This window comes from Mus caroli, chromosome 1 (genome assembly GCF_900094665.2).
Source record: "Mus caroli chromosome 1, CAROLI_EIJ_v1.1, whole genome shotgun sequence".
Lineage (NCBI taxonomy): Eukaryota > Metazoa > Chordata > Mammalia > Rodentia > Muridae > Mus > Mus caroli.
Genome location: NC_034570.1, coordinates 178,744,729 through 178,769,013, shown reverse-complemented (window position 1 = coordinate 178,769,013; position 24,285 = coordinate 178,744,729). Strand labels below are relative to the sequence as shown.

At 44.9% G+C, this 24,285-nt stretch overlaps 1 protein-coding gene across 1 annotated transcript in view; it reads right to left on the bottom strand.

The window, feature by feature from the left end:
* Ush2a (usherin) overlaps window positions 1-24,285 on the bottom strand; it is a 673,376-nt gene that overhangs the window by 10,933 nt on the left and 638,158 nt on the right. The window contains exons 64-68 of the mRNA XM_021165303.2: window positions 10,696-10,902; window positions 8,319-8,557; window positions 6,914-7,122; window positions 4,219-4,395; window positions 1,977-2,060 (exon numbers count right to left, since the gene is read on the bottom strand). Coding sequence (XP_021020962.1) covers window positions 1,977-2,060; window positions 4,219-4,395; window positions 6,914-7,122; window positions 8,319-8,557; window positions 10,696-10,902 — 916 coding nt within the window. The remainder of the gene's footprint in view (window positions 1-1,976; window positions 2,061-4,218; window positions 4,396-6,913; window positions 7,123-8,318; window positions 8,558-10,695; window positions 10,903-24,285) is intronic.

Below are 24,285 nucleotides of genomic sequence, written 5' to 3'. Positions count from 1 at the left end.
CTCCAGCAGGCATCACCTTCATGGCGAGAAGCTGTGTGGTGTTTGGAAACTGAGCCTTGGTTGTGCAGGAGATAAGAGCTAAGTTCTTCTGTGTGTGTGACATAGCCCCCTCTGTGTGTGTGACACAGCACTGGGACCCCAGGGACATCAGTTGGCTCCATGTGCTCTTTGCTTAGGGAATGTGGGGCAGGGTGCCTGGGGGAAAAAACCTCCGAAGGGACATCCCAGCCGTAGGAAACACTGCCTGCTGCTTCCTCCGCTTGGAGGCTGCCTGCAGGCAACGGAACAGGAACTCTTTAGAAATTACGTTCTGAAAATTAAAACTGACTAGAGATGTATGCTGGGCAGCACATCTCAGAACCAGCAGTCCACGGAATGTCCCCTCTCTGCTCTGCTGAGAGCCCTCCTCCAGACACAAGGGCTACTTTTCAACCCAGCTTTCCCACAGTGGGAAGCTCCATTTGTCTCAAGAGCTGACTGGAAGTTGTTACTCTCTGATAAAAGGCTGCAAACAGGATCCTGTCCATCCTTCCATTTTCCTCTCAGACTGAACTATTACTTGGGGGCCCTGCCTTGTTGATCAAGTACAGGGTCATAGTTGGGGTGAACCCTGTGTTTGGAGGCTGGCTACAAGGAGATCCTGACTCTGTAACTGGAGTCAAATGAGTCTGACGCTGTACTGAGGTGGAATATGGATTAGTCAGCATGAGGTGCTGGGGCCCAATGTCAGAATCATGGGGCTGGATCTATTTTAAAGGCCACAGTCCTCAGTCCCCTCCCATCTGTATAATTACTGAGCACTCAGAGCTGATTCTTATGAACATGTAAATCAGAGACACTTTAAAGGAAGCGGCCCGGCCAGGAGTGGGTAGGAAGACCATGTTGGCGAGAGTGAGCATCCACACAAGTTTGCAGAGCATTCCTGGACTATCCAAAGGGGGAACTGGATTTCTTGAAGTTTATCCAATGATGTTTTCCATCTCACAGCTCTGAATATAATGAGATCAGCTATATAGGAAGGGTCATGTTAAGTCTGATATCTATAGAATACCCAAAGATGCACAGTATGGGGAAGGGATATCTGTTGATTGAAACAAGAGGGGAAGGAGGGTTGGGGAAAAACATACAGAGGTCAGAGGACAGTCTTGGATGTTGTCAGTCTCTGCCTTCAACCTTATTTGATACATGGTCTCCTGTTTGCTAATGCTACGCTACGCTGGCTAGCCTCCGAGCTTCTAGGGAGTCTCCTGCCTCTGCTTCTCATTTTGCTTTAGAAGCACTGGGATTACAGAGTGTGACTCTATCCCTGTCTCTAAGTGGGTTCTTGGGATTCAGACTCTAGGTCTTCATGAATGTGTGGTGAGCATTTTCCTCACTGAGCCATCTCCCTAGCCTGTAAGACATCTGAATCCATGAAGGATACAGATAGAAATGTCCCCCGGTCACCACTGTAGGCTCTGACTCCAGAACATCATTTGGACCATCAGGAACTGAATTGGTCACCTATTGTCTTCCATCTTCTCATCTTCCCTAGACTCTCTCTGCTGCCCTTCTGTAGATGAAGTCATAAAATTATTTGAGGAAAATGCTCAAAAGAGAAGTTTAATCAGGTCCCTTTGGTGTTTACCATATTGACAATTCAGAGACATGACTTTTGAAAGTAACCCTAACCCCTTGTCCAACAGAAGTTTCATTAGGACCTGTAAAATTTCTTTCTCTTTCTTTCTTTCTTTCTTTCTTTCTTTCTTTCTTTCTTTCTTTCTTTCTTTCTTTCTTTCTTTCTTTCTTTCTTTCTTTCTTTCCCCTCCCTCCCTCCCTCCCTCCCTTCCTTCCTTCCTTTTTTCATTTCTTTATGACACACCACAATTTCTTCCATAAAGTCTACCACTACTGTGTTAGCAGTGTCTATACACAGACCTTTGCCTGTCTCTTGAGGAAACTGAATAGCTGCCACACTAAACAAGAGAAACATTTACCAGATCCAGTAGCAGCATCATACTGGACCAATGGAGTCTTAACACTTCCAATGTCTGTCGTGCAGGTGACCTGGAAGAAGAAAGCTAGACAAAAGAAAGAATGGGTAAGTGTCCACTGTTTAACACCAGCTAACAGGGGCTTCATCTGAAAAGAGCAATGAAACTAACACTCCAGATCGAACTGACTGTTACCCATGGTGGTCATTTCTGTGAGGGGTTGTCATGATTATATTAAATGATGTGGGAAGACCCAGCCTAAAAGCAGGTGGTACAATTTCCATTTCCTGGCTTGGAGTTCCTGGACCTTACTACAGTAGAGTAGGTGCCAAGTGCCACCCATACATCATTCATTCTCTCTGCTCTTGACTATGGCTGAAAGGGACCAGCTATTTCAAGTTTCTGCTGCCTTGACTTTCCTCAGTGATGGACTGTAATCTTGGACTTGTGAGCTAACATAATCCCTCTCTCCTTTAACTCCTGTTTGTGAGGGGGTCAAAGCACCAGAAGGGAAACTAAGGCAGTTTAGATGCTAAAGGCTCTGCAAAGGCACATTACATCACAGTAGTGATTGTTTCCTGGGTTGATGTTGATGAGAGGGAGGGAGACCTTGAAGAGGCTCTGCCATGTGCTGCCTCACCACAGGCCCAAAGACCACAAATGAGAACCATTATGAGCCAGAATAAGTCTCTTCTCTTTATAAAGTTGATTATCTTAGGCATTTGTCATAGCAAGGAAAAGCTGACTGACATCTAATATGTAAACTTCTAATCAAAAAGTCAATCAGCAAAAGGGCTGATGGCAGCATATCCATAAGGGTGGAGAGAGAGATCAGAGCTTCTACCCAGAGCAGTATAGCACACTTGCAGAGGACCTGGATCACACAGAAGCCAAGCTCGCTCTGCACTGGATCAACACCTTTTCCTTTCAGACTTTCAAGGATTCCTTTCTTGACTAGAGAAAGCTCAGAAGGGAACTCAGGAATCATGTGATCCAAATTCCAATTTCAATTTTTTTTTTTTTTTTGGCCAGGACCCTGTGCCTCTTACAAGGTCACACAGATGGTTGGAAGCTCACTCAGGTAGAAACCAGATCCGCCAACTGTCAGGCCATCTTCCCTCTATAGCAAGCTGCTCAGGTGACCAGTAGCCGTGACAGTGTGTGTGTGTCGCTCACGTGGGCTGTAACTCGGTTTCTACAATTGCTGCTAGGGAGTCACCCTTCAGCTTAAACAAGCAGGCCATGCAAGGACCCAAACACTCCCCCGCTGATTCACTGTCTAAATCCAATGCGGGGTCCAAACGGTTTCATCTCCACTGTTCCTGTGGCCACCCAGGAGACTTGAAAACCTGGAGTACCTTGTGGAGTCTTGTTTCAACTGGAAATCAAGACAGAGAAATAAGAAATGCAGTTGGAGAGGGGGATGGGTACAGTCCTGGAAGGAAAGGAAGGTTTTTCTAGGGACTGTTCCTGTGAGATTTGGGGAGCCCCTCACTCAGGATTTTAGGGCTGGACATGGTCACCAGGAATTCTGGTAGCTTTTTTGTTGCTTTGATAAACACCATGACCAAAAGGAACCTGGGGAGGACAGGGCCTACTTGGCTTACACTTCTAGGTTGCACTCCATCATTGGGGGACATCAGGGTAGCGACTGAAGTAGAAACCATGGCCGAATACTGCTGGTGGGCTTGCTCCCTCTGGCTTGCTGAGCCCAGGGCCCATGCCTAGGCATGGCACCACCCACATGGCACTTGCTCCTACAAGAAAATCAAGCAACCAAGAAAATGCCTCACAGATGTGCCCACAGGCCAATCTGATGGAGGCAATTCTTGCACCGAGGTCCCCTCTTCCCAGGGAAGATGATGATGCCAAGTTGATGGTGAAAACTAACCAGAACACTGATGAGGGCGCTATGTGCAAGTGGGGACCCAGGAAGACCTCCTGGAACTTTTCAGTATGGCTGCTGACTAAACATGTTGCTGTTTGTCTTGTGAAATGAACCTGCCCTCTGGTCTCGGTCCGTCCTACAACCATTCAACTTTCTTGAAGACAGCACTGTCCCTGGATGTATTCAGTAACAAACAGGGAGGGGACACATATTCTGAACAGTGTGATTTCTACAGACAGTGGCCGTATAAACCAAGGAATTTTGATGACAAGCCTCTTCAAGTCACCGCTCCAGTTTGACATTTCCTAAAGCTGAGGACCAGAGCACCTTACACAGGGAAGAGGGCCGGTTACTAACTTTTGTCCACCGTCCTTGGTATGTAGAGTGTGGTGTCTAGGCCACTGTACACCCTTCGTCCTCCGTCGGTGACCACGTACTCCTTTAGATGGCCGTTCAGGAGAAAAGTGCCACTCCAGTCCATCCACACCATGGATGCGTTGCTGTCCACTGAGAACAAGGCTTGGTACTGAGGCACTGTGGGGGAGGAAAACATAGCTCCTAGACACAGGAACTTCCAGGATGGATGAGTGGGGTGCTTTTTGAAGAGTGTAAACAACAGTATAGGAAATCAGCCAACCAACCAACCAAACAGAAACAACCCTGGGTGTTGCTAGAAACCCATTAAAAATAACAAACCGGGGTGGAAGGCAGGATGACGGCCAACGGGAACACGTGCAAAATGCGCTCTCAGCAGCTTTGCACTGCTCCCCCAAAAATCAATGGAGAGCGCTGATTTATAAATAAAACTATTAACACACAATGGGTTTGCTTAGCAACATAACCCGGGGCTCATATTTTGCTGTATTTTCTCTCTCCAACGGATAAAATGTCCTTAACACTATTAACTACAGTACATAGCTATTTTTCATATTGGATCAATATTTATTGCTAGGAAGCCCCAAGGACTAGATGAAGTTAATTTTTTTTTCTTTTTTGCACCAAACCAAACTGCTTAGATGGTAAATTATGCTCTTTTGGTACCCATTTATTTTTAAAGCTTTTCTTGAACTGTTAGTTTGTTTTCTGAGATAGTTAAAAGGCCTTGCAAACAGCAATCCGAGCATCATAATTCATTGCCCTGACTAATCCATCAATAGAAGAGTACTTTAGTATATAATCAGGCTCCATTCTCCTAAGTATTACATCAGATCTGGAAGCAACCTGGTATACATTCACAGGCATCCTCTCTTTTAGTTTTTTAAATTTCTTGCTGAAACAGAACAGGAGACCTCAACGGCAGCTCATCTTCAAGGTAAATAGGTTGCTGAGGGAACAGAGTAAAGAACTATCACCTTGCAGATGGGAAGAGGCCTGCTACAGGAGACCTTGCTTCCTCCAAAACCACCAAGATATTTAAAAGCTTCAAGAGCCATATATATACCCAGCTGGCTGTTAAGAAAGGAGGGGTGTGAATATATTGACTATATTATTCATGTCAAAGGCTAGAACATGGTACAGGATAATTATGTTTTGTAACATATGGTTTAGACCCTAAAGACACATGTGCACCTTATCTCTCACAGCAGGAAACTTGAGAGAGAGAGAGAGAGAGAGAGAGAGAGAGAGAGAGAGAGAGAGCGCTAATGTGCACCAAGCAATGTGCCACCAAGACCAAGAGTCATTAAACCCTCTTCTGGCCTGGGCCTGCCTTGTATCATCAGCCAATATGCAGTTTTATTTTTCTGAAGCTCTCTTTTACCATACTGATCCAATAAATCTCCCTGTATCCTAGCAGGATAAAAAAAAATGGAACTTGCAAATTCTAAGGAAATAAATGTGATTTCTATCTTTTAGGATTTGGAGTCTTTGCTGAGGAAAGAGCAAGAATCAAAGTAATGGAGACTTGGGTTTATGTAGCTTCCTGGGAGGGGTCTGAGGAGACGGGACGTGTGCTGTGCCCTGACATAGTTGATGTTATTTAACCCTCAAAACACCCCAGTGAATATTGGGCTCTGGGGCTTGAGAGATGGCTTAGAAGTTTAAGAACGCTGGCTGCTCTTGCAGAAGACCAGAGTTAGGTTCCAAGAGCCTCTAGTTCCAAGAGAATCTGATGTCCTCTTCTGGTCTCTATGGGCACTGCACACATACACACACACACTCACACACACACACACACACACACACACACACACCACACACATACAACTTTCACAGAACACACTCTCATACAACACAATCACACATACACTCACACACACACTGACATACACACTGACACTACATACACTGACAAACACAACACACACTCACACACACACTCACACATACACTCACATATACAACACACTCAGACACACACCTCACACATATACTCACACACACACACACACAAGAATCTTTAAAAACTTAAAGAAATTGATTTCTCTCAGAGGTTAAACACCTCGCTCAATAATCAAGGTAGGAAGCCACCGAGTGCCTGCGCTGTGTAACTCCGTGCCCGCTGCCTTTATAACCAGAACACACTTGCTGTTTACCATGTGCTGAGATGTCAGTTAATCAGGAGTCAAAACTCCTTATCAGTCAAGTTAGCCATTACTAAAAACTAGGCCTACAATCTTAATTGTATTTAAAGGGCAATAAATGTTAAAATTCTTAACAGCTCTTATTGTTCATTGCATCTCACTATTATCCACCCACATGGGGCTCTTTGCCCTCTTGTAACAGAATGGTGGTCTCTGCAATGATCATCCACCCTCATTCTTTCTCCTCTGTGTGCTGAGTGCTGCTATGGGGTAACTTGAAATCCTCAACGGTGGGAGCACAGACACCATGGGACCCGCCAAGCCTGGCCTGCATAGTAAGTTCCAGGCTAGCCTAGGCTACCAACTTGCCCTGAACCGTTACACTTGTAAATACCATGAGTTTTCTCTAGTCATTATTGACATGATGTCTCAGTGGTAGTCCATGTAACTGAACATAGGCCTTCCAGTCACATGGGCTTCCCTGCTTCTCATACAGCATCTCCTGTGCCAGGCACATCCCATGTTCTTACTCTCCTTCTTGGTGCTGAAGCTGGTCCACCCGGAAGCCGTGCTGCCTGCTTCATTGTATGCCACCACTTGCACCCCGTAGGCAGTATTAGGCTGAAGCCCCGCCAGACTGGCTCTGTGCCCAAGGCCCCAGTACTTCCTTTCTGTGTGGCTTGGAGGGCAGCGTGGGGCTGAATCAGGAGGGCAAGCCCGGTGTAGCTGCAGCTCATAGCTGGGACAGACAGACAGACAGGGGCGTGGAGAAGGAAGACAGGCAGTTTGATTAATTTTCAAAGCTGCTTCAATTTGGGGGAGAAGACATTTTGCAAACTAAAAACCCCATTGTCAGGAAACTGCTTTCAGAGACCCTGAGTTGATATTGCAGGGGAATGAGGCATGAAGCTATGTGGGAAAGTATGTGGAGCTCCCTCATGTACACACGTGGATTGCCATGATAAGGTAGTCTATGTGTGCGTGTGTGGCTGTCTGGTGCATGTGCACATGCAGGTGTGAGGACAACTGTGGGAGCTGTTACCTTTATTTATTTATTTATTTTTTTTTTAAGATTTATTTTTTTATGCCTGTAGAGCATGTGGATGCAGTGCCAACAGCGGGCAGAAGAGGGCGTATGAACCACTGGAACTGGAGTTTCAGGTGGTTGTAAACTGCCATGTGGGGGCTGGGAATCGAACCTGGATCTTCTGAGAGCAGTCTAAGTTCTTAACTGCTGAGCTATCTCTCCAGACCCATCTTACCTTATATTTTGAGACAGTGTCTCCTACTGGTCTGGAGCTTGCCAAGTAGGCTAAGCTATCTGCCCAGGGAGTTCCAGGGTGCTCCAGGGCTCTACCAACCTCTGCCATCTCAGCACTGGGATATCTAAGTATGTGGGTTTGGGGGATCAAACACAGGCTCCTAAGCATGGCAAGCACTCTACCAGCTGAGCCATTTCTCCAGCCGCACAAGTCCTTTCCATGAATAGGGATTAGATGTTTGGCTCTCCTGAGAGGGACTCATTGTTGTCTTTTATGTAGAATAAAGAAAATCCCCTTCCCTCCAGAATATTCTGCATGAAGACTCTTTTGTCTTTTGAGATGGTGGCCCCTCCTGACATTTTAACTTAGGTCAGGGCAATTCCCAGCTAAACCACAGAGATCTCTTTTGCTCCAGCTCAGGCAAGCAGAGTGCGTGGTTTCAAAGAACCCCAAGGACAGTATCTTCTACTAGTGATCACAGACACAGTGCACTGTCTCGCTCGCTCGTTTCAAGAAGCATTTGCTGTTCATGACTTAAATACTTTTCAGGTAACAAAGCTGCTCAAACGCAGGCTTTGTCTTCCGGATGCACTCCCTCGGAGACTGCAGGGTGGTCACATGCCTCTGTGCCCTGTCACCTCTTGGTTTATTAGTCTATTCTGCTCACAGTTACCTGTGAATGACACCATTGGGGAGCAGAGGGGGAGTCCAGTGGATGGAGGCCACCCTGGAGCCCAGTGTCTGGACCTGGGGAGGAGACAGCCCTGAGGGCGGGGCAGGGTGGGTCCTCAGCTCGGCTGTAGGCCCTCGGCTGCAGCAGTTGAAACAGGTGCAGGCCTCAACTCCAATGGTGTATGTGGTGAAGGGACTCAGGTCATGAAGGGTCTGCTGGGTGGCGGTGCCTTCAGACAGCTGCAGAGGAGAGGGCCAGATGAGACTATCGCATGTCAGAGATGGTAAGCCTCCTGCTATGAACGGGACCCCACGGGAGGCACTTTGGGAGAAGCAGTGAGAGGCTCACTAGAGTGTTAACTCTTGGAATGACCAATCCAGATGGAGGGGTGTTTATAATAGAAGAGTCCAGTTAACATAACAGGGAACAAGAAAGAGGTGACGAGGTGTGCTATTATCCCTTACCTAACCTTAGGAACATACTTGAAAATGGGACAAAGTACAAAAAATATAGGTTGAACTCAGTGACTTTCAAAGGGACTCCTTTGCAACAAAACGGAAAAAAAAATCATAATCTGTATTTGAATTATCTCTTTTTACCACTAAGTTTCATACTCTACTACAATAACTTGCATGGAACTTATGCATCCAAAATGCCTCGGGACCCATCTCAGAGGCGGGTGCAGATATCTAATGTTTGCCAGGCCCCCTCCTCCCGGGCGCCTCCTCCTCGTCTTGTAGAGCCACAAACTTTGGATTTATTTGGAGCAAGCTTTTGACCTCACTGGGCAGAGAAGTTCAGGAGCTGAGAATCAATTCCCACATCGATGTAGGTAACATAATTAGGGAGCTACCTGCTGTTTTTTTTTTTAATGCATACAATGCACTCCACATAGGAATTATTTGGGTTTATTAATATTATCATTTTATAAGCATGGATAATCAAGGGCTGATTGTATTTACATCATCTATATTTATTGAATATGAAACCCTGTAGAACATATGCTAATATTCCGTTAGCATTCACTAGGAGCCTCGCCTGTGTGTGGGGCTTCTTGGGAAATTGTGTTTCCATACCAGGAATGCCGGCCTCAGAGAGGCTCTCCACACTTGCCCAAATCGTTCCCTAAATTGGTCTAAATAATTCATAATGTAATACTGAGATCTGCGCAATCTCCCCGTAAGCTTATGTGAACAGAGTATAATCATCTCCACGTCTTCATGAGCCACAGGGGAGAGACCCCAGCCATCCCACAGAGGCAAGAGACTACAGAGTAGGTGGCTTTCAGTGTTTTCCCTACATAATGCAGGCACTGGCTTAGCAGTGGGTTCCTAGCTTTTAGGAAGGTTAAGTATTAGTCTCCTCTGTCAAGTACTGAAAAACTTTGGTTTATGGCAAGAAATTAAAGTTATCACTATCTTCCTCACCTTGTAAATCAATATGCAACTGTATTGATGTCTCCACTCAGAAAAGCTTTCATACATTCCCCCCATTCTCTGAACTTAAGTGACTCAAGCAGCATTTGCCCGTCTGGTTTCCCTTCATCTCCTTTAAAACTAGCCAATCTCAAAAGACTGTGAGGTGAGACCCAACCCGTGGGGAGAAGCCAACAGTCACCACCCACATTTGAATAAACACCAAGTGAGTCTTCTGCTCCCCGCCCCGCCCCCTGTGCTTGCTGGCTGGGTTTAGGTCTTGGCAACCCCTTTGAACAACAACAGTCGGCTTACCTGCCGAGCTGCTTTGCCCGTTAGTGTGTTCCACTTTGCAACACTAATGTTTGTTTGTAGCATGGTTTCTCTCTCCACAACACACAACAGCTTGCAGCTCAGTATGAGATCCCCCAAGCTCGGTTCTACCTCTTGACTTCCCTCAAATGCATTAATGGCGGCAGTGGGGTCAGCACTGTGCTCTGTGGTCTGCCTCCTCTGAGAAGAAGTCACCAACAGACTGGACTTTACTTTTGTTAGAGATCTGTGTATATCAACATCGGAGTTCCTAGAACATTCCTTGCTTCCTCTCTTCCTTTCCATATTAACATTCACTGCATCCATCTCATCCTGTGGACTGGCTGCCATTCTTCAACTACCTGGCCCTCTATTTCTATAAAGTAAATTAATTTCTAAATTAAACCAATGTGTAACGACTTCGTCTTCTCCGGAGTCTTCAGTACCATCCCTGGTACTTATCTGAGTTCAGATGTTTCCTGTTTCCTAAAGGGGCAGTCTCACAGCAGGACCCCTGCTTCCTCAGAGGACAAGTGAGGGCAGATGCACAGGGCACAGGTTCAAGGGAGGAGAGCAAGAAGCCACCTCACCAAGGCAGGCTTTTAGGAAGACCTTCCTGTGTGTATTAGCTCTCAGAGCCGTGCGCTCACCATGACGTGCATCCCGCTAGAGTTGGAGAAGACCCTGAAGAGGCTGATGTTCCCATTGGGTCTCGAAGGCACACTGATGTTGACCACTGCTCGGGTGGAGGAGACGGTGTGGAATGTGGGTGCTTGGAGACCTTCTGGTGGGGCAGGTCCAGTTCTGCACCGTGTCCAGTTACTTGCAGCTTTGCCTGCAGAATTCACTGCCCATACCTCAAAAAGAATCAAGAAGACCAATCACAACCTAGGTCCCCTCACAATCGGAGAAGAGTACCAAGCGTGGGCTCAGTGGCACACACCTTCAATTCCAATCCTCTGCAATCAGAGGCAGGCTGATCTCTGTGAGTTCAAGATCAGTCTCTGATATATAATGAGTTCCAGACTAGCTGGGCTACATAGCAAGAGCATGTCTTAATAAAAAGTAAAAATTGATAAATCAGTCACCAAGCCAGCTCAATAAAATAGAATGGTGTTAGTATTCCTTCTGGACTCAGCCCAACAGTTAACCTGGCAATAGCTAGGTAGGCCTGGCTTGCTATAAAAGGTGCTATTTGGCCCCTCCTCACTCTCTGCTCCTTCCCTCTCTCTGACTCTTCTCTCCCTGACCTTTCCCCCTCTCTCCCCTCCCTGTTGTGGTAAATCTCCAACCCAAATATGCCTCGGCAATGAAAACACAACTCAATATGAATACATGTTGTGCCTAGATTGGACAGATTTACCTCTACACTACCATCTTCTCCATTTATGAGACCCCTTAGATGGCTTCTCCAGGCCATGTGCTTCTGCTCTGCTTTTCTTCTTCTTCCTCCTATGCGTCCTCTCTCTTCCTCTCTCTCTTTCTCTCTCTCTTCTGTCTCTCCCTCTCTCCCTCTCTCTGTCTCTCTGTCTTTCTGTCTCTCTGTCTGTCTCTCTGTCTCTCTGTCTCTGTCTCTGTCTCTCTCTCTGTCTGTCTCTCTCTCTCTGTCTCTCTCTGTCTCTCTCTGTCTCTCTCACACCCTTCCGGCTTCACCTGAGTTCTGACTCATTCCTTGATCACAACCCCTCACAGGAGAATAGAATTAACATCAAATATAATTAGCCCCAGGGCTATCCACAACACCTTTTCCCTTCCCTCCTCTCTCTACACGTGTTCCTGGCTGGCCTCCCTGTCTGTCTCTGTCTGTCTCTCTGTATCTCTCTCTGCATTTCTCTCTTTCTCTCTCTCTCTCCCTCCCTCTCTTTCTCTGTCTGTCTGTCTCTGTCTCTTACTACCTTATCAACTCCCCTTCCCATGCCCTAAATAAACTCTATTCTATACTTTATCCTATGGCTAGTACTTCAGGGGGAAGGGATCCCTAGTATGGGTCGGCTGAGGCACCCCTCCCACCTCATCAGATCTGGTCTACAAAACATATCTTAGCACCTTTTCTATAAAATACACCAAATGGGATGAACTTTGATCTTGCAAATTTGTAATTACAAAGAATCACAGAGCAACACAGAACAAGAAAGTAACTCCCTAGGGTTTCAGTAACTCTACAGGTAGACTGCTGGCTAAAATGCTCCTCTCTGCCTCTGTGGAGTGGCTTTTTTTTTTTTTTTTTTTTTTTAGTGCCTTCAGAGTGGATGGATTCCTGGACTCCATAAAACTCAGCAATTCTTAAACACTGTCTCCATTAAATCTGCATGAAAATCAAATTTCCTTTAATCAAGGAGGGGATAAACATATGGGGAGATGTGTAATCTTATTTATCAAGAACCATTTGTATAATTAAACACGAATATCCTAAAAGGTCGCCTTGGGTCACCATTTGCATGAGTGAGTAATTTGTAGAGTGTCAGGTACAATAGACCCAGTGGATGGATGTGTGAGCCTATAGGGTTAAATTAGACCCAATAGCAGCCAACCACACAGTGATCAATCAGAATGATAGATGGAGACAGCAACCCCAGACGACTGCGTCGCTCACTGGTGTTCCCTACTAAGCTCTCCAGTGCAGCTCCAACTTTGGGGAATTTTTTTTCTCATTGGCTGTCTTTTGCTGTGTTTATTAAAAAAATAAACTGTCATGGCCCGTTAAGGACAAGTGAGGAAAGCTTGCCTGGGTTCGTATGTACAGTACTGGGAGTCCTGCAGGACGTCTGAAAACAAGCCATATAGGAAAAGCAGAGGTGAGAGTTTCATCCTGCCCTGTCCTACTGTCAGTACAGCTTGCAGAGAAAGAACCTCTAGGCTTTTAACTTGAGGCCAGTTCCTATCAGTGTTTGCCTTTCTTCCTGAGGCAGATTCCTTGCTTGAAAGCAAATTTCTGACGAGGAGCTGCAGTTTCCAGCCCCTCGCTGAGAGGATTGCCCAGGGCCCTCTTCTCTAAAGAGAAAACCAATCTACTTCCCAGTGAAACCAGCTCTCTCCTGATTTGCTTATCGTCCCTCACATTTCCTTACTCTCCTTGTCTCAACGTGCTCTAAAACATTCCATTTTGTGTACATGTGTGTATATGTGTACTGTGTAAGAGTTTGTGAGTGGGGGCTAAAACTGTGCTATTTCCAGTAAACTGAGCTTTGGATTCTGCAGGTCGCTGCCGTGTGTAGACAAGATACCATGCGTCTGAAAGTCTAGGTTAGGTCAGGTCCCTTAACGCACAAGGGTGGAAAATAATGTTGAGTAAACATTATCTTTTCAGAAGGGCTCTTGTCCCTTCTGGAAAGGCCAAGGTCAGTTGTACATTGGGGTAGAAGGTTAGAATATTAATGAAGAGTTCAGATGTCGGGCCCCAAGAGGGAGGGTGCCTGGCTTGGTGAGCCAGAGACCACCTTAAAACAGCATCCAGGGATGCCGCAGAGAGGCCTTTCACAGCAGAAGACGGGCAAGATTCAAAAATACAGTATTCTAGGACAGACGTAAAGTATAGTACAAACGCTAATTTCAGACCTCTTGGCAGTTGAAAGGCATTTCTGGTATTAATCAGGGTCACAAGAGGGAAGCCCATAGCAAGAGGATTGGTAGCAGACAAATCTAGCAAATAGCTGAGTGCCCATGGAGACAGCACCATGCAGGTGAGAGGCTGGGGAGAGACAGAACAGGAGGAGGACCACTGAAGGAAGCCTAGAGAACAGTCCAGCCCAGGGCTGAGAGAGCTCACTTCTCTTTTATAATATTAATTTTTAAAGCGAGATGGGTTTCATTACAGCATCTTAATGCATATATGTCATTATTGTTTTTGTTTTTATCTGTGCTTCTCTACCCACTGCCCTTCCCTGCCCTCCTGTCTTCTTGCTGGGCTCCTCCCCCCTCCCCCCCAACCTCTAACTAGTCCCTTCTCATTCTTCCTCCTCGATCCCTTCTTCCCCAGTTACAGTCTTCATTTAATACATTAATATTCGCGAAAAGGAACACTGTCGTCCCTGGGTGGGCTCGAACCACCAACCTTTCGGTTAGCAGCCAAACACACTAATGGATTGCACCACAGAGGCACGCCTTTAATCCCAACACTTGGGAGGCAGAGGCAGGCAGATTTCTGAGTTCGAGGCCAGCCTGGTCTACAAAGTGAGTTCCAGGACAGCCAGGGCTATACAGGGTTTGTCTCAAAAAACCAAAACAAACAAACAAACAAACAAACAAAACCCCAAAACAACAACAACAACAACAAAACATTAATATTCATCATTTCCCATGTAGATCCATCATAAGATTTTAATGCTGCAGCAGGAGTCAGCACCAACCTTCCCGCCTTCTTTGACCAAGTGGAGTCTTACTTTCAAGATGTGATATAATCTAATATTTTACTATGAATTGTGTATGTCTGTTGGTCTGAGTCTAGGTATGTGCCCATGATTGCAGCTTCCGGAGAAGGCCAGAAGAGGGCATCAGGTGTCCTGGAGTTGGAGTTGGAGGTAGTTATGAGCTGCCCTGTGTGAGTGCCAGAATCAAACTCAAGTTGTCTTTCCAAACTTTAGCCCATTATATTTGAAAACAAGTGGGCCTCAGAGTACAGGTGTTGGCGCATTTGGGAATATTATTTTCTAAAATATAGACACCATAGAATTCCTGTCCTAGCAGGGAATGTACGTAGGAGCTAGTATTCTCTCTCGTCTTTGACAAGAGACCTTCAGAACACATTGCTCTTTCCCCCACCCTCCCAGTCTTCCTTTTTAGTATTCAATCAATTTGAGATCAAAATAGCATTCATATAAATCAACATGCTTATGCAAAGCAGGATCAGCCTATTTACATGAGCGACAGTGAAAATGGAAATGGTTACTGTGAAGAGAGATCTGACAGACTGAAGCATGGTGGGGCTCAGGCAGGAAAGGGGCCCATGTGTGTTATACCAAACGCCAGCAGACAACACAGAGAAGCTGTGATGGCAAACCTTTCTCAGTCTGCTCTGACCCTTTCCCCTTTCATCCCCAGTCCCTGTTTAAAAAAAAAAAAAGTCTATCAGCACAAATTCATTATCATCTTTATCTATGTACAGCTAAGCAAGGGATGGACCAAGGTATAAGTCCGGGTTTCTAATTAAAATATTAACAAAGGTTAGGCCTACAGTTTCTTGTAGAAACAGTTACTAAATTTGGCAACACTTGACACTGTAGTGTTAGGGGTTACTGGGTTTTAAATGTCTACAAATGTTCACATATTGAAGGCTTGGCTCTGAGGCATTGATCTTCACAGGTGGCAGCTTTGGGGAGAGACTGGATCAGCCCACTTAGGGATTTGGAACTTAATGGAATATTGGAAAGTTTTAGAGGCAAGACCTAGTTAGAAGAAAGTGATCATTGGGGAGTGTCATTTAAGGATATAGTTTGTTTAGACCCCTTATCACTCCCTCTCCCTCAGTCCTGGCCACCATGAGGGAAGCCGCTTGCTCCACTACAGCCTCCCTGCCAGCCATGATGCTGTGTTTTCCCCACAGGCCCAGAAACAATAGAGCTTGCTGGCTATGCATGCAATGTCTGAAACAGCCCCCTCCGAAAATTACAGTTAATTCTGAGATCCGCAGGAGGAAAACCAGCTCCATAATTTTGAACCAAATTTGAAGCAAGCTTTTAATTAGCTACTGACCAGGATGGGTTTTGATCAGGACCACTCCATGGAATTCCCTGCTGAGTGGCCCTGAGACGCGTGCTACAGGGGCTTTTAAATATGGCTACCGTATTTTCCCATATGGCTTGGCTTTTCGTCCAAGAACTACAGTTCCCAGCATTCCAGGAAGTAACCTGGTCCTTGGCTGGTAGGGCTCACAGGTTAACTTCCTGTCTTAGAGTGTCTGCAAGCATCTGTTGCAGTGGAAGGAAGCTGACTAACATGGATGGGAAAAGATGCAAAGATTATGGGCAGGAAATTCGGAACTGTATTGGTTTTTATTTTGGCTTTTGGTCCTAGGAGATAAATGTAGGGCCTAATGTGTGCTAGGCAGGCATCCCACCACAGAATTGCATTTTCCAGCTCCCTGGCCTTTTAGCTTTAATGGACCAATATAAAAACCAGAAAACCAAGTATGTTCTGAACAGATATGGCTTTACCTACTATGAATTCCATAATGAAGAGTGGAGATAAAAGAAACTGTGTACACCCAGGGCATCCCCTAAATATACCGGTTCTTCCTCAATAAATAAATCAATGGTGTTTACAGTTTCCATGGAAAGACTCATTAGTTACATTTGATAACACTATAATGTGTACAGGTAGTGAACTTAACCCCACACGTTACAGTTTAGAACTTCCCAATGGGGAACCGTTAAAAATGTGAGCAAGTCAGAGTGGACCAAGTTGGGTTGTTTTAAACGTTTCTGTTGTAACAATGGGAAATGTTACAGTGCAAGATGTAAAAGTTTTTTGTAATATAAAATAACTGAAATATTTAGCCGTAGACTCTGCACTTCACAGTGATCAGCGCATGGGTGATGTCAGCTTGCTTTGCTATCTAGATGTACACACGGGGCTGTTTTCAGTGCAATATGTATTTAATCTAACTCCCGGTGGCCACCATCCTTTTGCTTTGTTGTCCATTAAAAATATGAAGCTCCTCTCTAATTTACTCATTTCCCTCAAAGACTAATTAATTACTGTATTTTGCCTTAAATAATTTTAATTACATGAAGTGTGAACACCTGCCACTAAGCTGCCATCCCTGCACAGCTGTGAATATAGCAAGGAGTTTCTGAAAACAGAAGTTGTCTTTCAGAGGCCATAAGCCAGGAGCTGCTGCGGTCCAGGGTCTTCCATGTCACTTCGGGCCCTGGCACCAGCATTTCTGGTGAGAGGACCTCAGAACTTGGGCTCTTAGATGATTCTTATACCTAATATTCTTTGCAAAATACGATAGGACCAAGAACAGAAATCTAGGCATAACCATGTCCCAGCTTCTCTTCACAGAGTGTCTGTCTAGAGTGTTTTAGCATCAGTACTACCTACGATCTTTGAAACATACATGAATATGTGCGCATGCACAAGCCCAAGGTAACATCAGGTGTCTTTGCCAATTAATTACTCTGCACCATAATGTTTGAGACAGGGTTTCTTGCTCGTAGCTTGACTGGCCAGTGCGACATAGAGATCTCATCTGTCTCGACAGCACTAGGATTATAAGTATGTGGTACTAAGCCAGCTGATTTTTATTTATTTATTTTTATATGAGGTGCTAGGGCATTGAACTCACAACCTCATGCTTGCATGATGCGCACTTTACCAACATTGATGACATCCTATCACATGGTTCCTTGTGGAATGTTTCATTGAACAGCATTTCAGTAATTCTGAGGACAAGTTTATTTCATGTAGCAGCAAGGAAGAGATCTCACTATTTATACAAACGAGAGAATGTAAATACAGCATTAACAATTCACATCAGAAATTAAAAAAAAAAAGAAGAAGCAGACCATGAGCAGCCATGCCCGTCATTAATCAGTAGAGTAAATAGGTTGCATGTTAACAGGCAAACAATTAAATTATTTGTTTCCCAGGGGCATGGAATGTGATTGTTATCACGCTCCCACGAGGGAGACAAATAGATATTAAGAGGGTCTTTCCAATACCTGTATTGGCTTGGGCCAACAGCTAATTCAATAGATTCGATCACAATCCACGCTCCTTCCATGGCTTCTGATTTATGGCCTTGGCGCGCCTTAGTCATCAGTCAGCGCAGTTTGTTCCCTGGCACTCATAAATTATGCCTCATAAATAAAAAGATACAATCAAGGAAATCCTATCGGTCCCTCTACAGTCTTGGAGTATGTTCCCTTGGCATTCGCGCTAATGCCTTCTTAAGGGGTAGCTTGCCGTGGGTTTTGAATATGTTTGAATAGTAACAAGCCAGAATGGGCTGTGCCAGAACTGTGGGTAGAGAGGCCCATGGCTGAAGGGAGAGAGCAATAAATCTGCAATTACAGGACTACGGGATCATTTTATTTTGTGAACAGCCTACAGGCTCTAGCCAGGCGGGGCTATTTGGAGGGCTTTGTGAGGCTGCCTGCTTCATTATCTATCTGACTCTCTTTCATCATCAAATGAGCTTTGCCCAGCACCTCTGCCAGATACCTTGCTGAATCTATAAGAATCTCTCTTGTATGGGGTCCCTGAATTCCTGCTTCCTTTCATCCCTGATACTTTGGATCAGGCAAGACGAAATGTGATTTTAATTGAATTCTGGGAACCAGGGGAAGAAGGTGGTGACAGAAGCACCTTGCCTCACTTTCTACTGGAACTTTTGAAATTCAGAGATACGAAGTGACTAAAGAAGTCAGGCGCCATCTCCCCATGGCTGTCTACTGTTCCATAGGAAGGAAGGCTTGGAGTGGACTGCATGCTGAGTTTTGTGCTGCTTGCCTCTCTCTGTCCTGCTTTGGAGGAAACAGGAACTCAGTATCATTTGGCTCTCAGAGGGAATGCATAGAAGGAGAAGATGGCTCCCTTTACCCTTTAGCTAGCCTGTTACATGTGCTGTCAGGTGTGTCTGACCCCATGGGCTGTCCCTTCCCCGAGAGGGAAATTGACCTGACACACAACTCTAAACTTCCTGAAAACATAGTGAAAATCTTTTTGTTGTTGCTGTTGAAACTGGATTGTGTTGTTCTCCCGCGTGAGCTTTGTAGAAGAGAGCATCAGGCTGTAGTGTCAAGAGGCTGGTTGTACCTCTTGTATTTAATCATTTAATGAAGATATTTATTCATTCCAACAGTACCAAACAGCTGGTATTAAACCCCCACTTCACAAGGAAACTGAAATGCACAGAAGTTGATGCAGTTTGCTAAACATAGGGCAGGCTTTCCAGTAGAATGTGGGATATGGACCCAGACTCAGGGATCCTTCCTCCATGATTCTATGATGGTAAATTTGACATGTCAGTTTCACAGCATCTAGAATGACCAGGGAATCAGTCTCAGTGATGAGTTGTTCAGGTTGGGCTGGCCCCTGAGCATGCCAGTCAGGGAGTATTACTTCAATCATGTTCATGTAGGAAGACCCACCCTCAATGTGGGTGGCATCATCTCACAATTAGGCTTTGGACTGAATCAAAAGAGGGGGATGGTTGCAAGCTTCACTCTGCTTTTGAGTGGAGATTTCCTCACGCTGAATAAAATGACAGCTGTACCCCAACTGGTGAGGCCCTGAAAGTATACATAGTCTCCACAGTGAGTGATCAGAGCAAGGCAAGAGTGTGATCTCTAGGGAAGGTACACTTCACTGGGTATTATCATTTGAATCACACTGCTTTGATAAAACACCCAAAGCAAGTGCAAACTTGGGAGGAAAGGGCTTATTTGGCTTACAGGTCACAATCTACCATCAAGGGACAATGGGGCAACAACTCAAGCTGGAGCAGAAAGCAGAAATAGTAGGGGAATGCTGATTGCTGGGTCACTCTCTGACTCTCTCACAGGATCATGCTTGGTTAACTTTCTTATATACCTGCCTAGGGATGGTACCGCCCATAGTGGACTGGACCCTCCTATATCAGTTATCAGTCAGGACAATCCCTAACAGACATGCCAAAAGTCCAACCTGATAATAACAGTAACTGAATAACTGAGTCACTGAGACTCCTTTTCAAGTGATTGTAGAATGTGTCTAAGTGGGGAGTTAATGCTAACTAGGACACTAGGTAAAATAATTATCCATGAATTTTACAGATATTGATCAAGTCACATCTATGTGTCAGGCACTGACTCCCAACCTGGTATATAATAATAACCAAAGATGGAGTAAACATCCTAGCAAGAAGAGACAATCCACAAGAACAGAAAGAAATGGGCAATGAGTCAAGCTAGGAAGGAACTGATGGTACAGGGCATAAAAAAGTATAAGTGTGCATGGTGAAATGTATGTGTGTGTGTGTGTGTGTGTGTGTTTATGCATGCACACATATGCATGCACAAGTGTGCATGTGTGTTTTCATACAGCACATGGGAAAGAGGTCAGTGTGCCCGGAAGGATCTCTAGGAGTGATATTCAAGCTGGATGCAGTAGGCAGAGGCCACCATGTGAAGACCTAGAGGGCAAGATCTCACTGTGTCGATTGTCACTGTGTAAAGACTCCCTGTGTAGAACCTTGGCTTAGTGATAAGGGCAGGAGGCTAAGCAGGTGCAGCCTAAAGTAAGATGTCAAGGGGACACTCCTCACAGAAGCAGAGTGGAGCCTGTATTCACAGGATCTCAGGAACAGTCCTCCTCTCACTCTGACTTTTCTCTTTATGAGGCTCTGGATGTTGAATCCTCTCTGGGCATTTAATGTTAAATTTTAATATTTTGTGTAGCTGCCAATGTACCAGCCTTTAACTTCACTGTACTCAGTATTCTTATTGAAATCAGTCTACTAACCTCATTTTACAGATGTGCTAGTCTGCTTTTCTGTTGTCATGACAAGTAACCCTGACTAAAACCAACTCTGTAAGAAAGAGTTTGTGGTAATTTAAATGAGAATGGCTGTCACAGGCTCTATACTTGTATACTTGGTCCCCACTTGTTGGAACTGTTTGGGGAAGATTAGGAGGTGTGGCCAGTTGAAGTTGAAGGAGCGGTGCCACTGAGGCTTTGAGATTTCAAAATTCCCTGCCATTTGCAGCTTCTCTCTGCTTTGTTCTTTTGGATTGAATATAAGCTCTCAGTCACTACTCCTGTGCCATGCCGGCCTGCCACCAAACTTCCTGTCATGTTGGTCATGGACTTTAACCCTCTGGAAAGCTGATCCCCAAATTTAAACTCTTCCTTTTATAAGTTACCTTGGTCATGGTGTTTTGTCACAGCAATGGAAAAGTAACGGAGACAGGATTTATTTGGCTTACACTTCCATATCACAGCCCATCACTGAGTCCATCACTGCAAGGCAGGAATCTGGAGGCAGGAACCCAAGCAGAGATCATGGAGAAATTCTGCTTACTGGCTTACTCTCCATAGACTGCTCACCCATCTTATACAGGACCACATGCTCAGGAATAGTACCACCTACTGTGAGCTGGGCCTTCCCACATCACTCACTAATCAACAACATGCCCTATAGACTTCCCTATAGGCCAGTCTGATGGAGACATTTTCTCAATTACGATTTCCTTTCCCAGATATCTGTTGTTTTTATCAAGTAGAAAAAAAACTAACCATCACACCAGACAACAACAACAGAAACAACAACAACAACAACAACAACAGGTTCATGAGTATAAATCAGTTGCTAAAGAACTAGTAAGTTTTATTGGACCCCATCTCAGCTTCTCATGGGGATGGCATGAAGGAGCTGTGCTATACTAGGACAATACATAGAAGTGGGACCACCAAGTTACACAGTCAGGATCTTAATTGTTCCTCTCCCCTCTTCAACTGAGTAATTGGCTGAGTCACTTAAGTTCCTGATAATGCAAAAGAAGCAATAGTGCCCACCTTATGGGACTACTCCAAGGTCCTAGGTAGCTTTAATTGTCACCTTGACACAGCCTAGGGTCATCTGGAAGGAAAGCCTTGACTGAGGACTTGCAAAGATCACATTAGTCTGTGGACATGTCTGTGGGAGATTGTCCTGGTTTTTAATTGCTGTGGGAGGGCCCAGCCCACTGTGGGTAGCACCATTCCCTGGGCAGGTAGTTCTAGGAAATCTAGCTGAGCCTGATCCTGCTTTTCTGTTGTTATGACAAATAACACTGACTAAAACCAACTTTGGAAGAAAAAGTTTGTGGAAATTTGAATGAGAATGGCTACCACAAGCTCTATGCTTGTATACTTGGTCCCCAGTTGTTGGAACTATTTGGGAAAGATTAGGAGGTGTGGCCTTGCTGAAGGAGCGGTGCCACTGAGACCCAACAAGTAGCTGTGCTCTACGATTTTTCTGCTTGAGTTCCTGACTTGACTCCCTCAATGATGTAACATGAACTGTAATCCCACCAAACCCTTTCCCCCAAGTTGTTTTGCAACGGTATTTGTGAGAGCAACAGAAGGGAAACTAAGACAAATGAGTTCATACATGTGAAGTTCTCCACATATTTTTTTCCTCAGCACATAGCAAACATCCAAGACTAGCAGTGATCATCATCATATTGCTCCCATGGAAAGATGTGGGAGGATGCAGCAAGGATACGTGCAAGTCGTGACTCACTTCTGCATTACAGCCACATGCTATGGATCAAGAAGAGTTTTCAAACCCTCTATGGCACTCTAAATTCAAACTATATCTCTTTCTCCATCTTTCTTTCCTCTAGAACTTTGAGGGTTAAGAATAAAAACCTGGCTTTCAAACATTTCTTCTTGAGCTGGGCAGATGGCTCAGTGGATAAGAGTGTTTCCTGTGCAAGTACCGGGACCAGAGTTCAACTCTCCAGGACTCACATAAAACAAACTGAGCAAAGCTGTCTATCCCTATAATATTAGCATCATGGGGAAAGACAGGTAGATCTTGACAGCTAGACAACCAACGCATAACAGCTTTAGGTTCAGTGAGAGGCTTAAGGCAATAAGTTGGAGAGAAATATAGGAAGACAACCAACACCCTACTCAGGTCTCTTGTACAAAAGACACAATGCTTGTACAACTTCCATGCACACTCATGTGCATTCACAGCACACACGCACACAACACACACACTACTGTTCTTGTTTTAAAATTTGTTCATTAGATGACATTTTCTAATGTGCCTTATTATCAGTTAAATTTTCTAAAAAAAAAAAAAATGTGACCAAATGTAAGCAAAAGAAATGTTAGAACGAGTCAATGGGTCTATCAGAGACAGAATCTTATTTCTGTTTCCTTTTGTAAATATGTCTATAGGCATCAAGGGAAGAACTGTGCAGTTGCCTAGATGCTTATGGGCATCTTAACAGATCAGATACATCAATGGACAGATAAGTCAATAGATGAGCTACATATCTTCCCAAAGGCTGCAGTTGAGGGTGTTGGATTTGATGACTTCATTTGACTAAGGCGCTTATTTAGAATTTGGTGGAACTACACCTTTGGCTTGATTCAATCCAGTGCAATCTTCAAATTTTCTCAGTGGTTTGGCTTTTCAGTCATCAGAGAGTGGCAAACCAAAGCCTGCTGAGTGATCCTCTAACCCAGGAAGGCAATGCAATGGGATATGCCTTCCTTTCCTTCCTCATCCCTCTCCCCTACCCTATCTCTTTTCCCTTCCTTCCTTCCCTCCTGTGAGATATAAGAAACAGAGCAGTGCTGCCCCCTTGCTTCTCAGTGGAGTGGTTTCAGCCAAGCAACCCTTATATGGAGCTGTGCTCTGTGTGCAAGAGTGCCTTATGTCCACAGCAGAATAAGTGTGGCCATAAACTCCGCGGTGGAAACAGCTGTCTCCGAAGAAGAGAGGCCTTTTCTACTGGATCTGTTATAACTTCAGATCTCTTAAATATGTATATTCAGACTTTAAGAATGTTTGTCGATACATTATACACAGGATTCTTGGTCTTAATAACTAATTTCCTTCTAGTATACTTGGGGAGTGTACGCAGGAACTATTGAATGTTGAGCAAGTTTTCTGTCACTGAAGATATAACCCCAGTCCCCTCCCTTTTATAAAGAGGGGAAAGCTGAGCACCTTCATTTATTTATTTATTTTATGTATGCGAGTACACTGTGGCTGTACAGATGGTTGTGAGCCTTCATGTGGTTGTTGGGAACTGAATTTTTTAGGACCTCTGCTCACTCAGGTCGGCCCTGCTCTCTCAGGCCCAAAGATTTATTTATTATTATATATAAGTTCAACGTAGCTGTCTTCAGATGCACCAGAAGAGGGTGTCAGATATTATTATGGGTGGTTGTGAGTCACCATGTGGTTGCTGGGATTTGAACTTAGGACCTTTGGAAGAGCAGTCAGTGCTCTTACCTGCTGAGCCATCTCACCAGCCCAACCCCAGTCCTTAGTAAAAAACTTTATGCTGTGGTGGAGGCCATCGTTTTTAGCCTCCTCAATCTTGTAGCTGACCATGTAGTATGTAGCATGTGTGTAGCATGACCATGGTAGCGTTCATGCTTTGGGTGACCTGAAGAGCCTGATGCTAACACTCATTGCTGCTACCTTGAAGAGATTCAGTACCAACACAGACACAAATCTCTGAGCATACCTTCAAGATATTACTTAGATTGTTAGCAGAGGGGTGAAGAGCCACTAGAAATGTGGGTGGCAC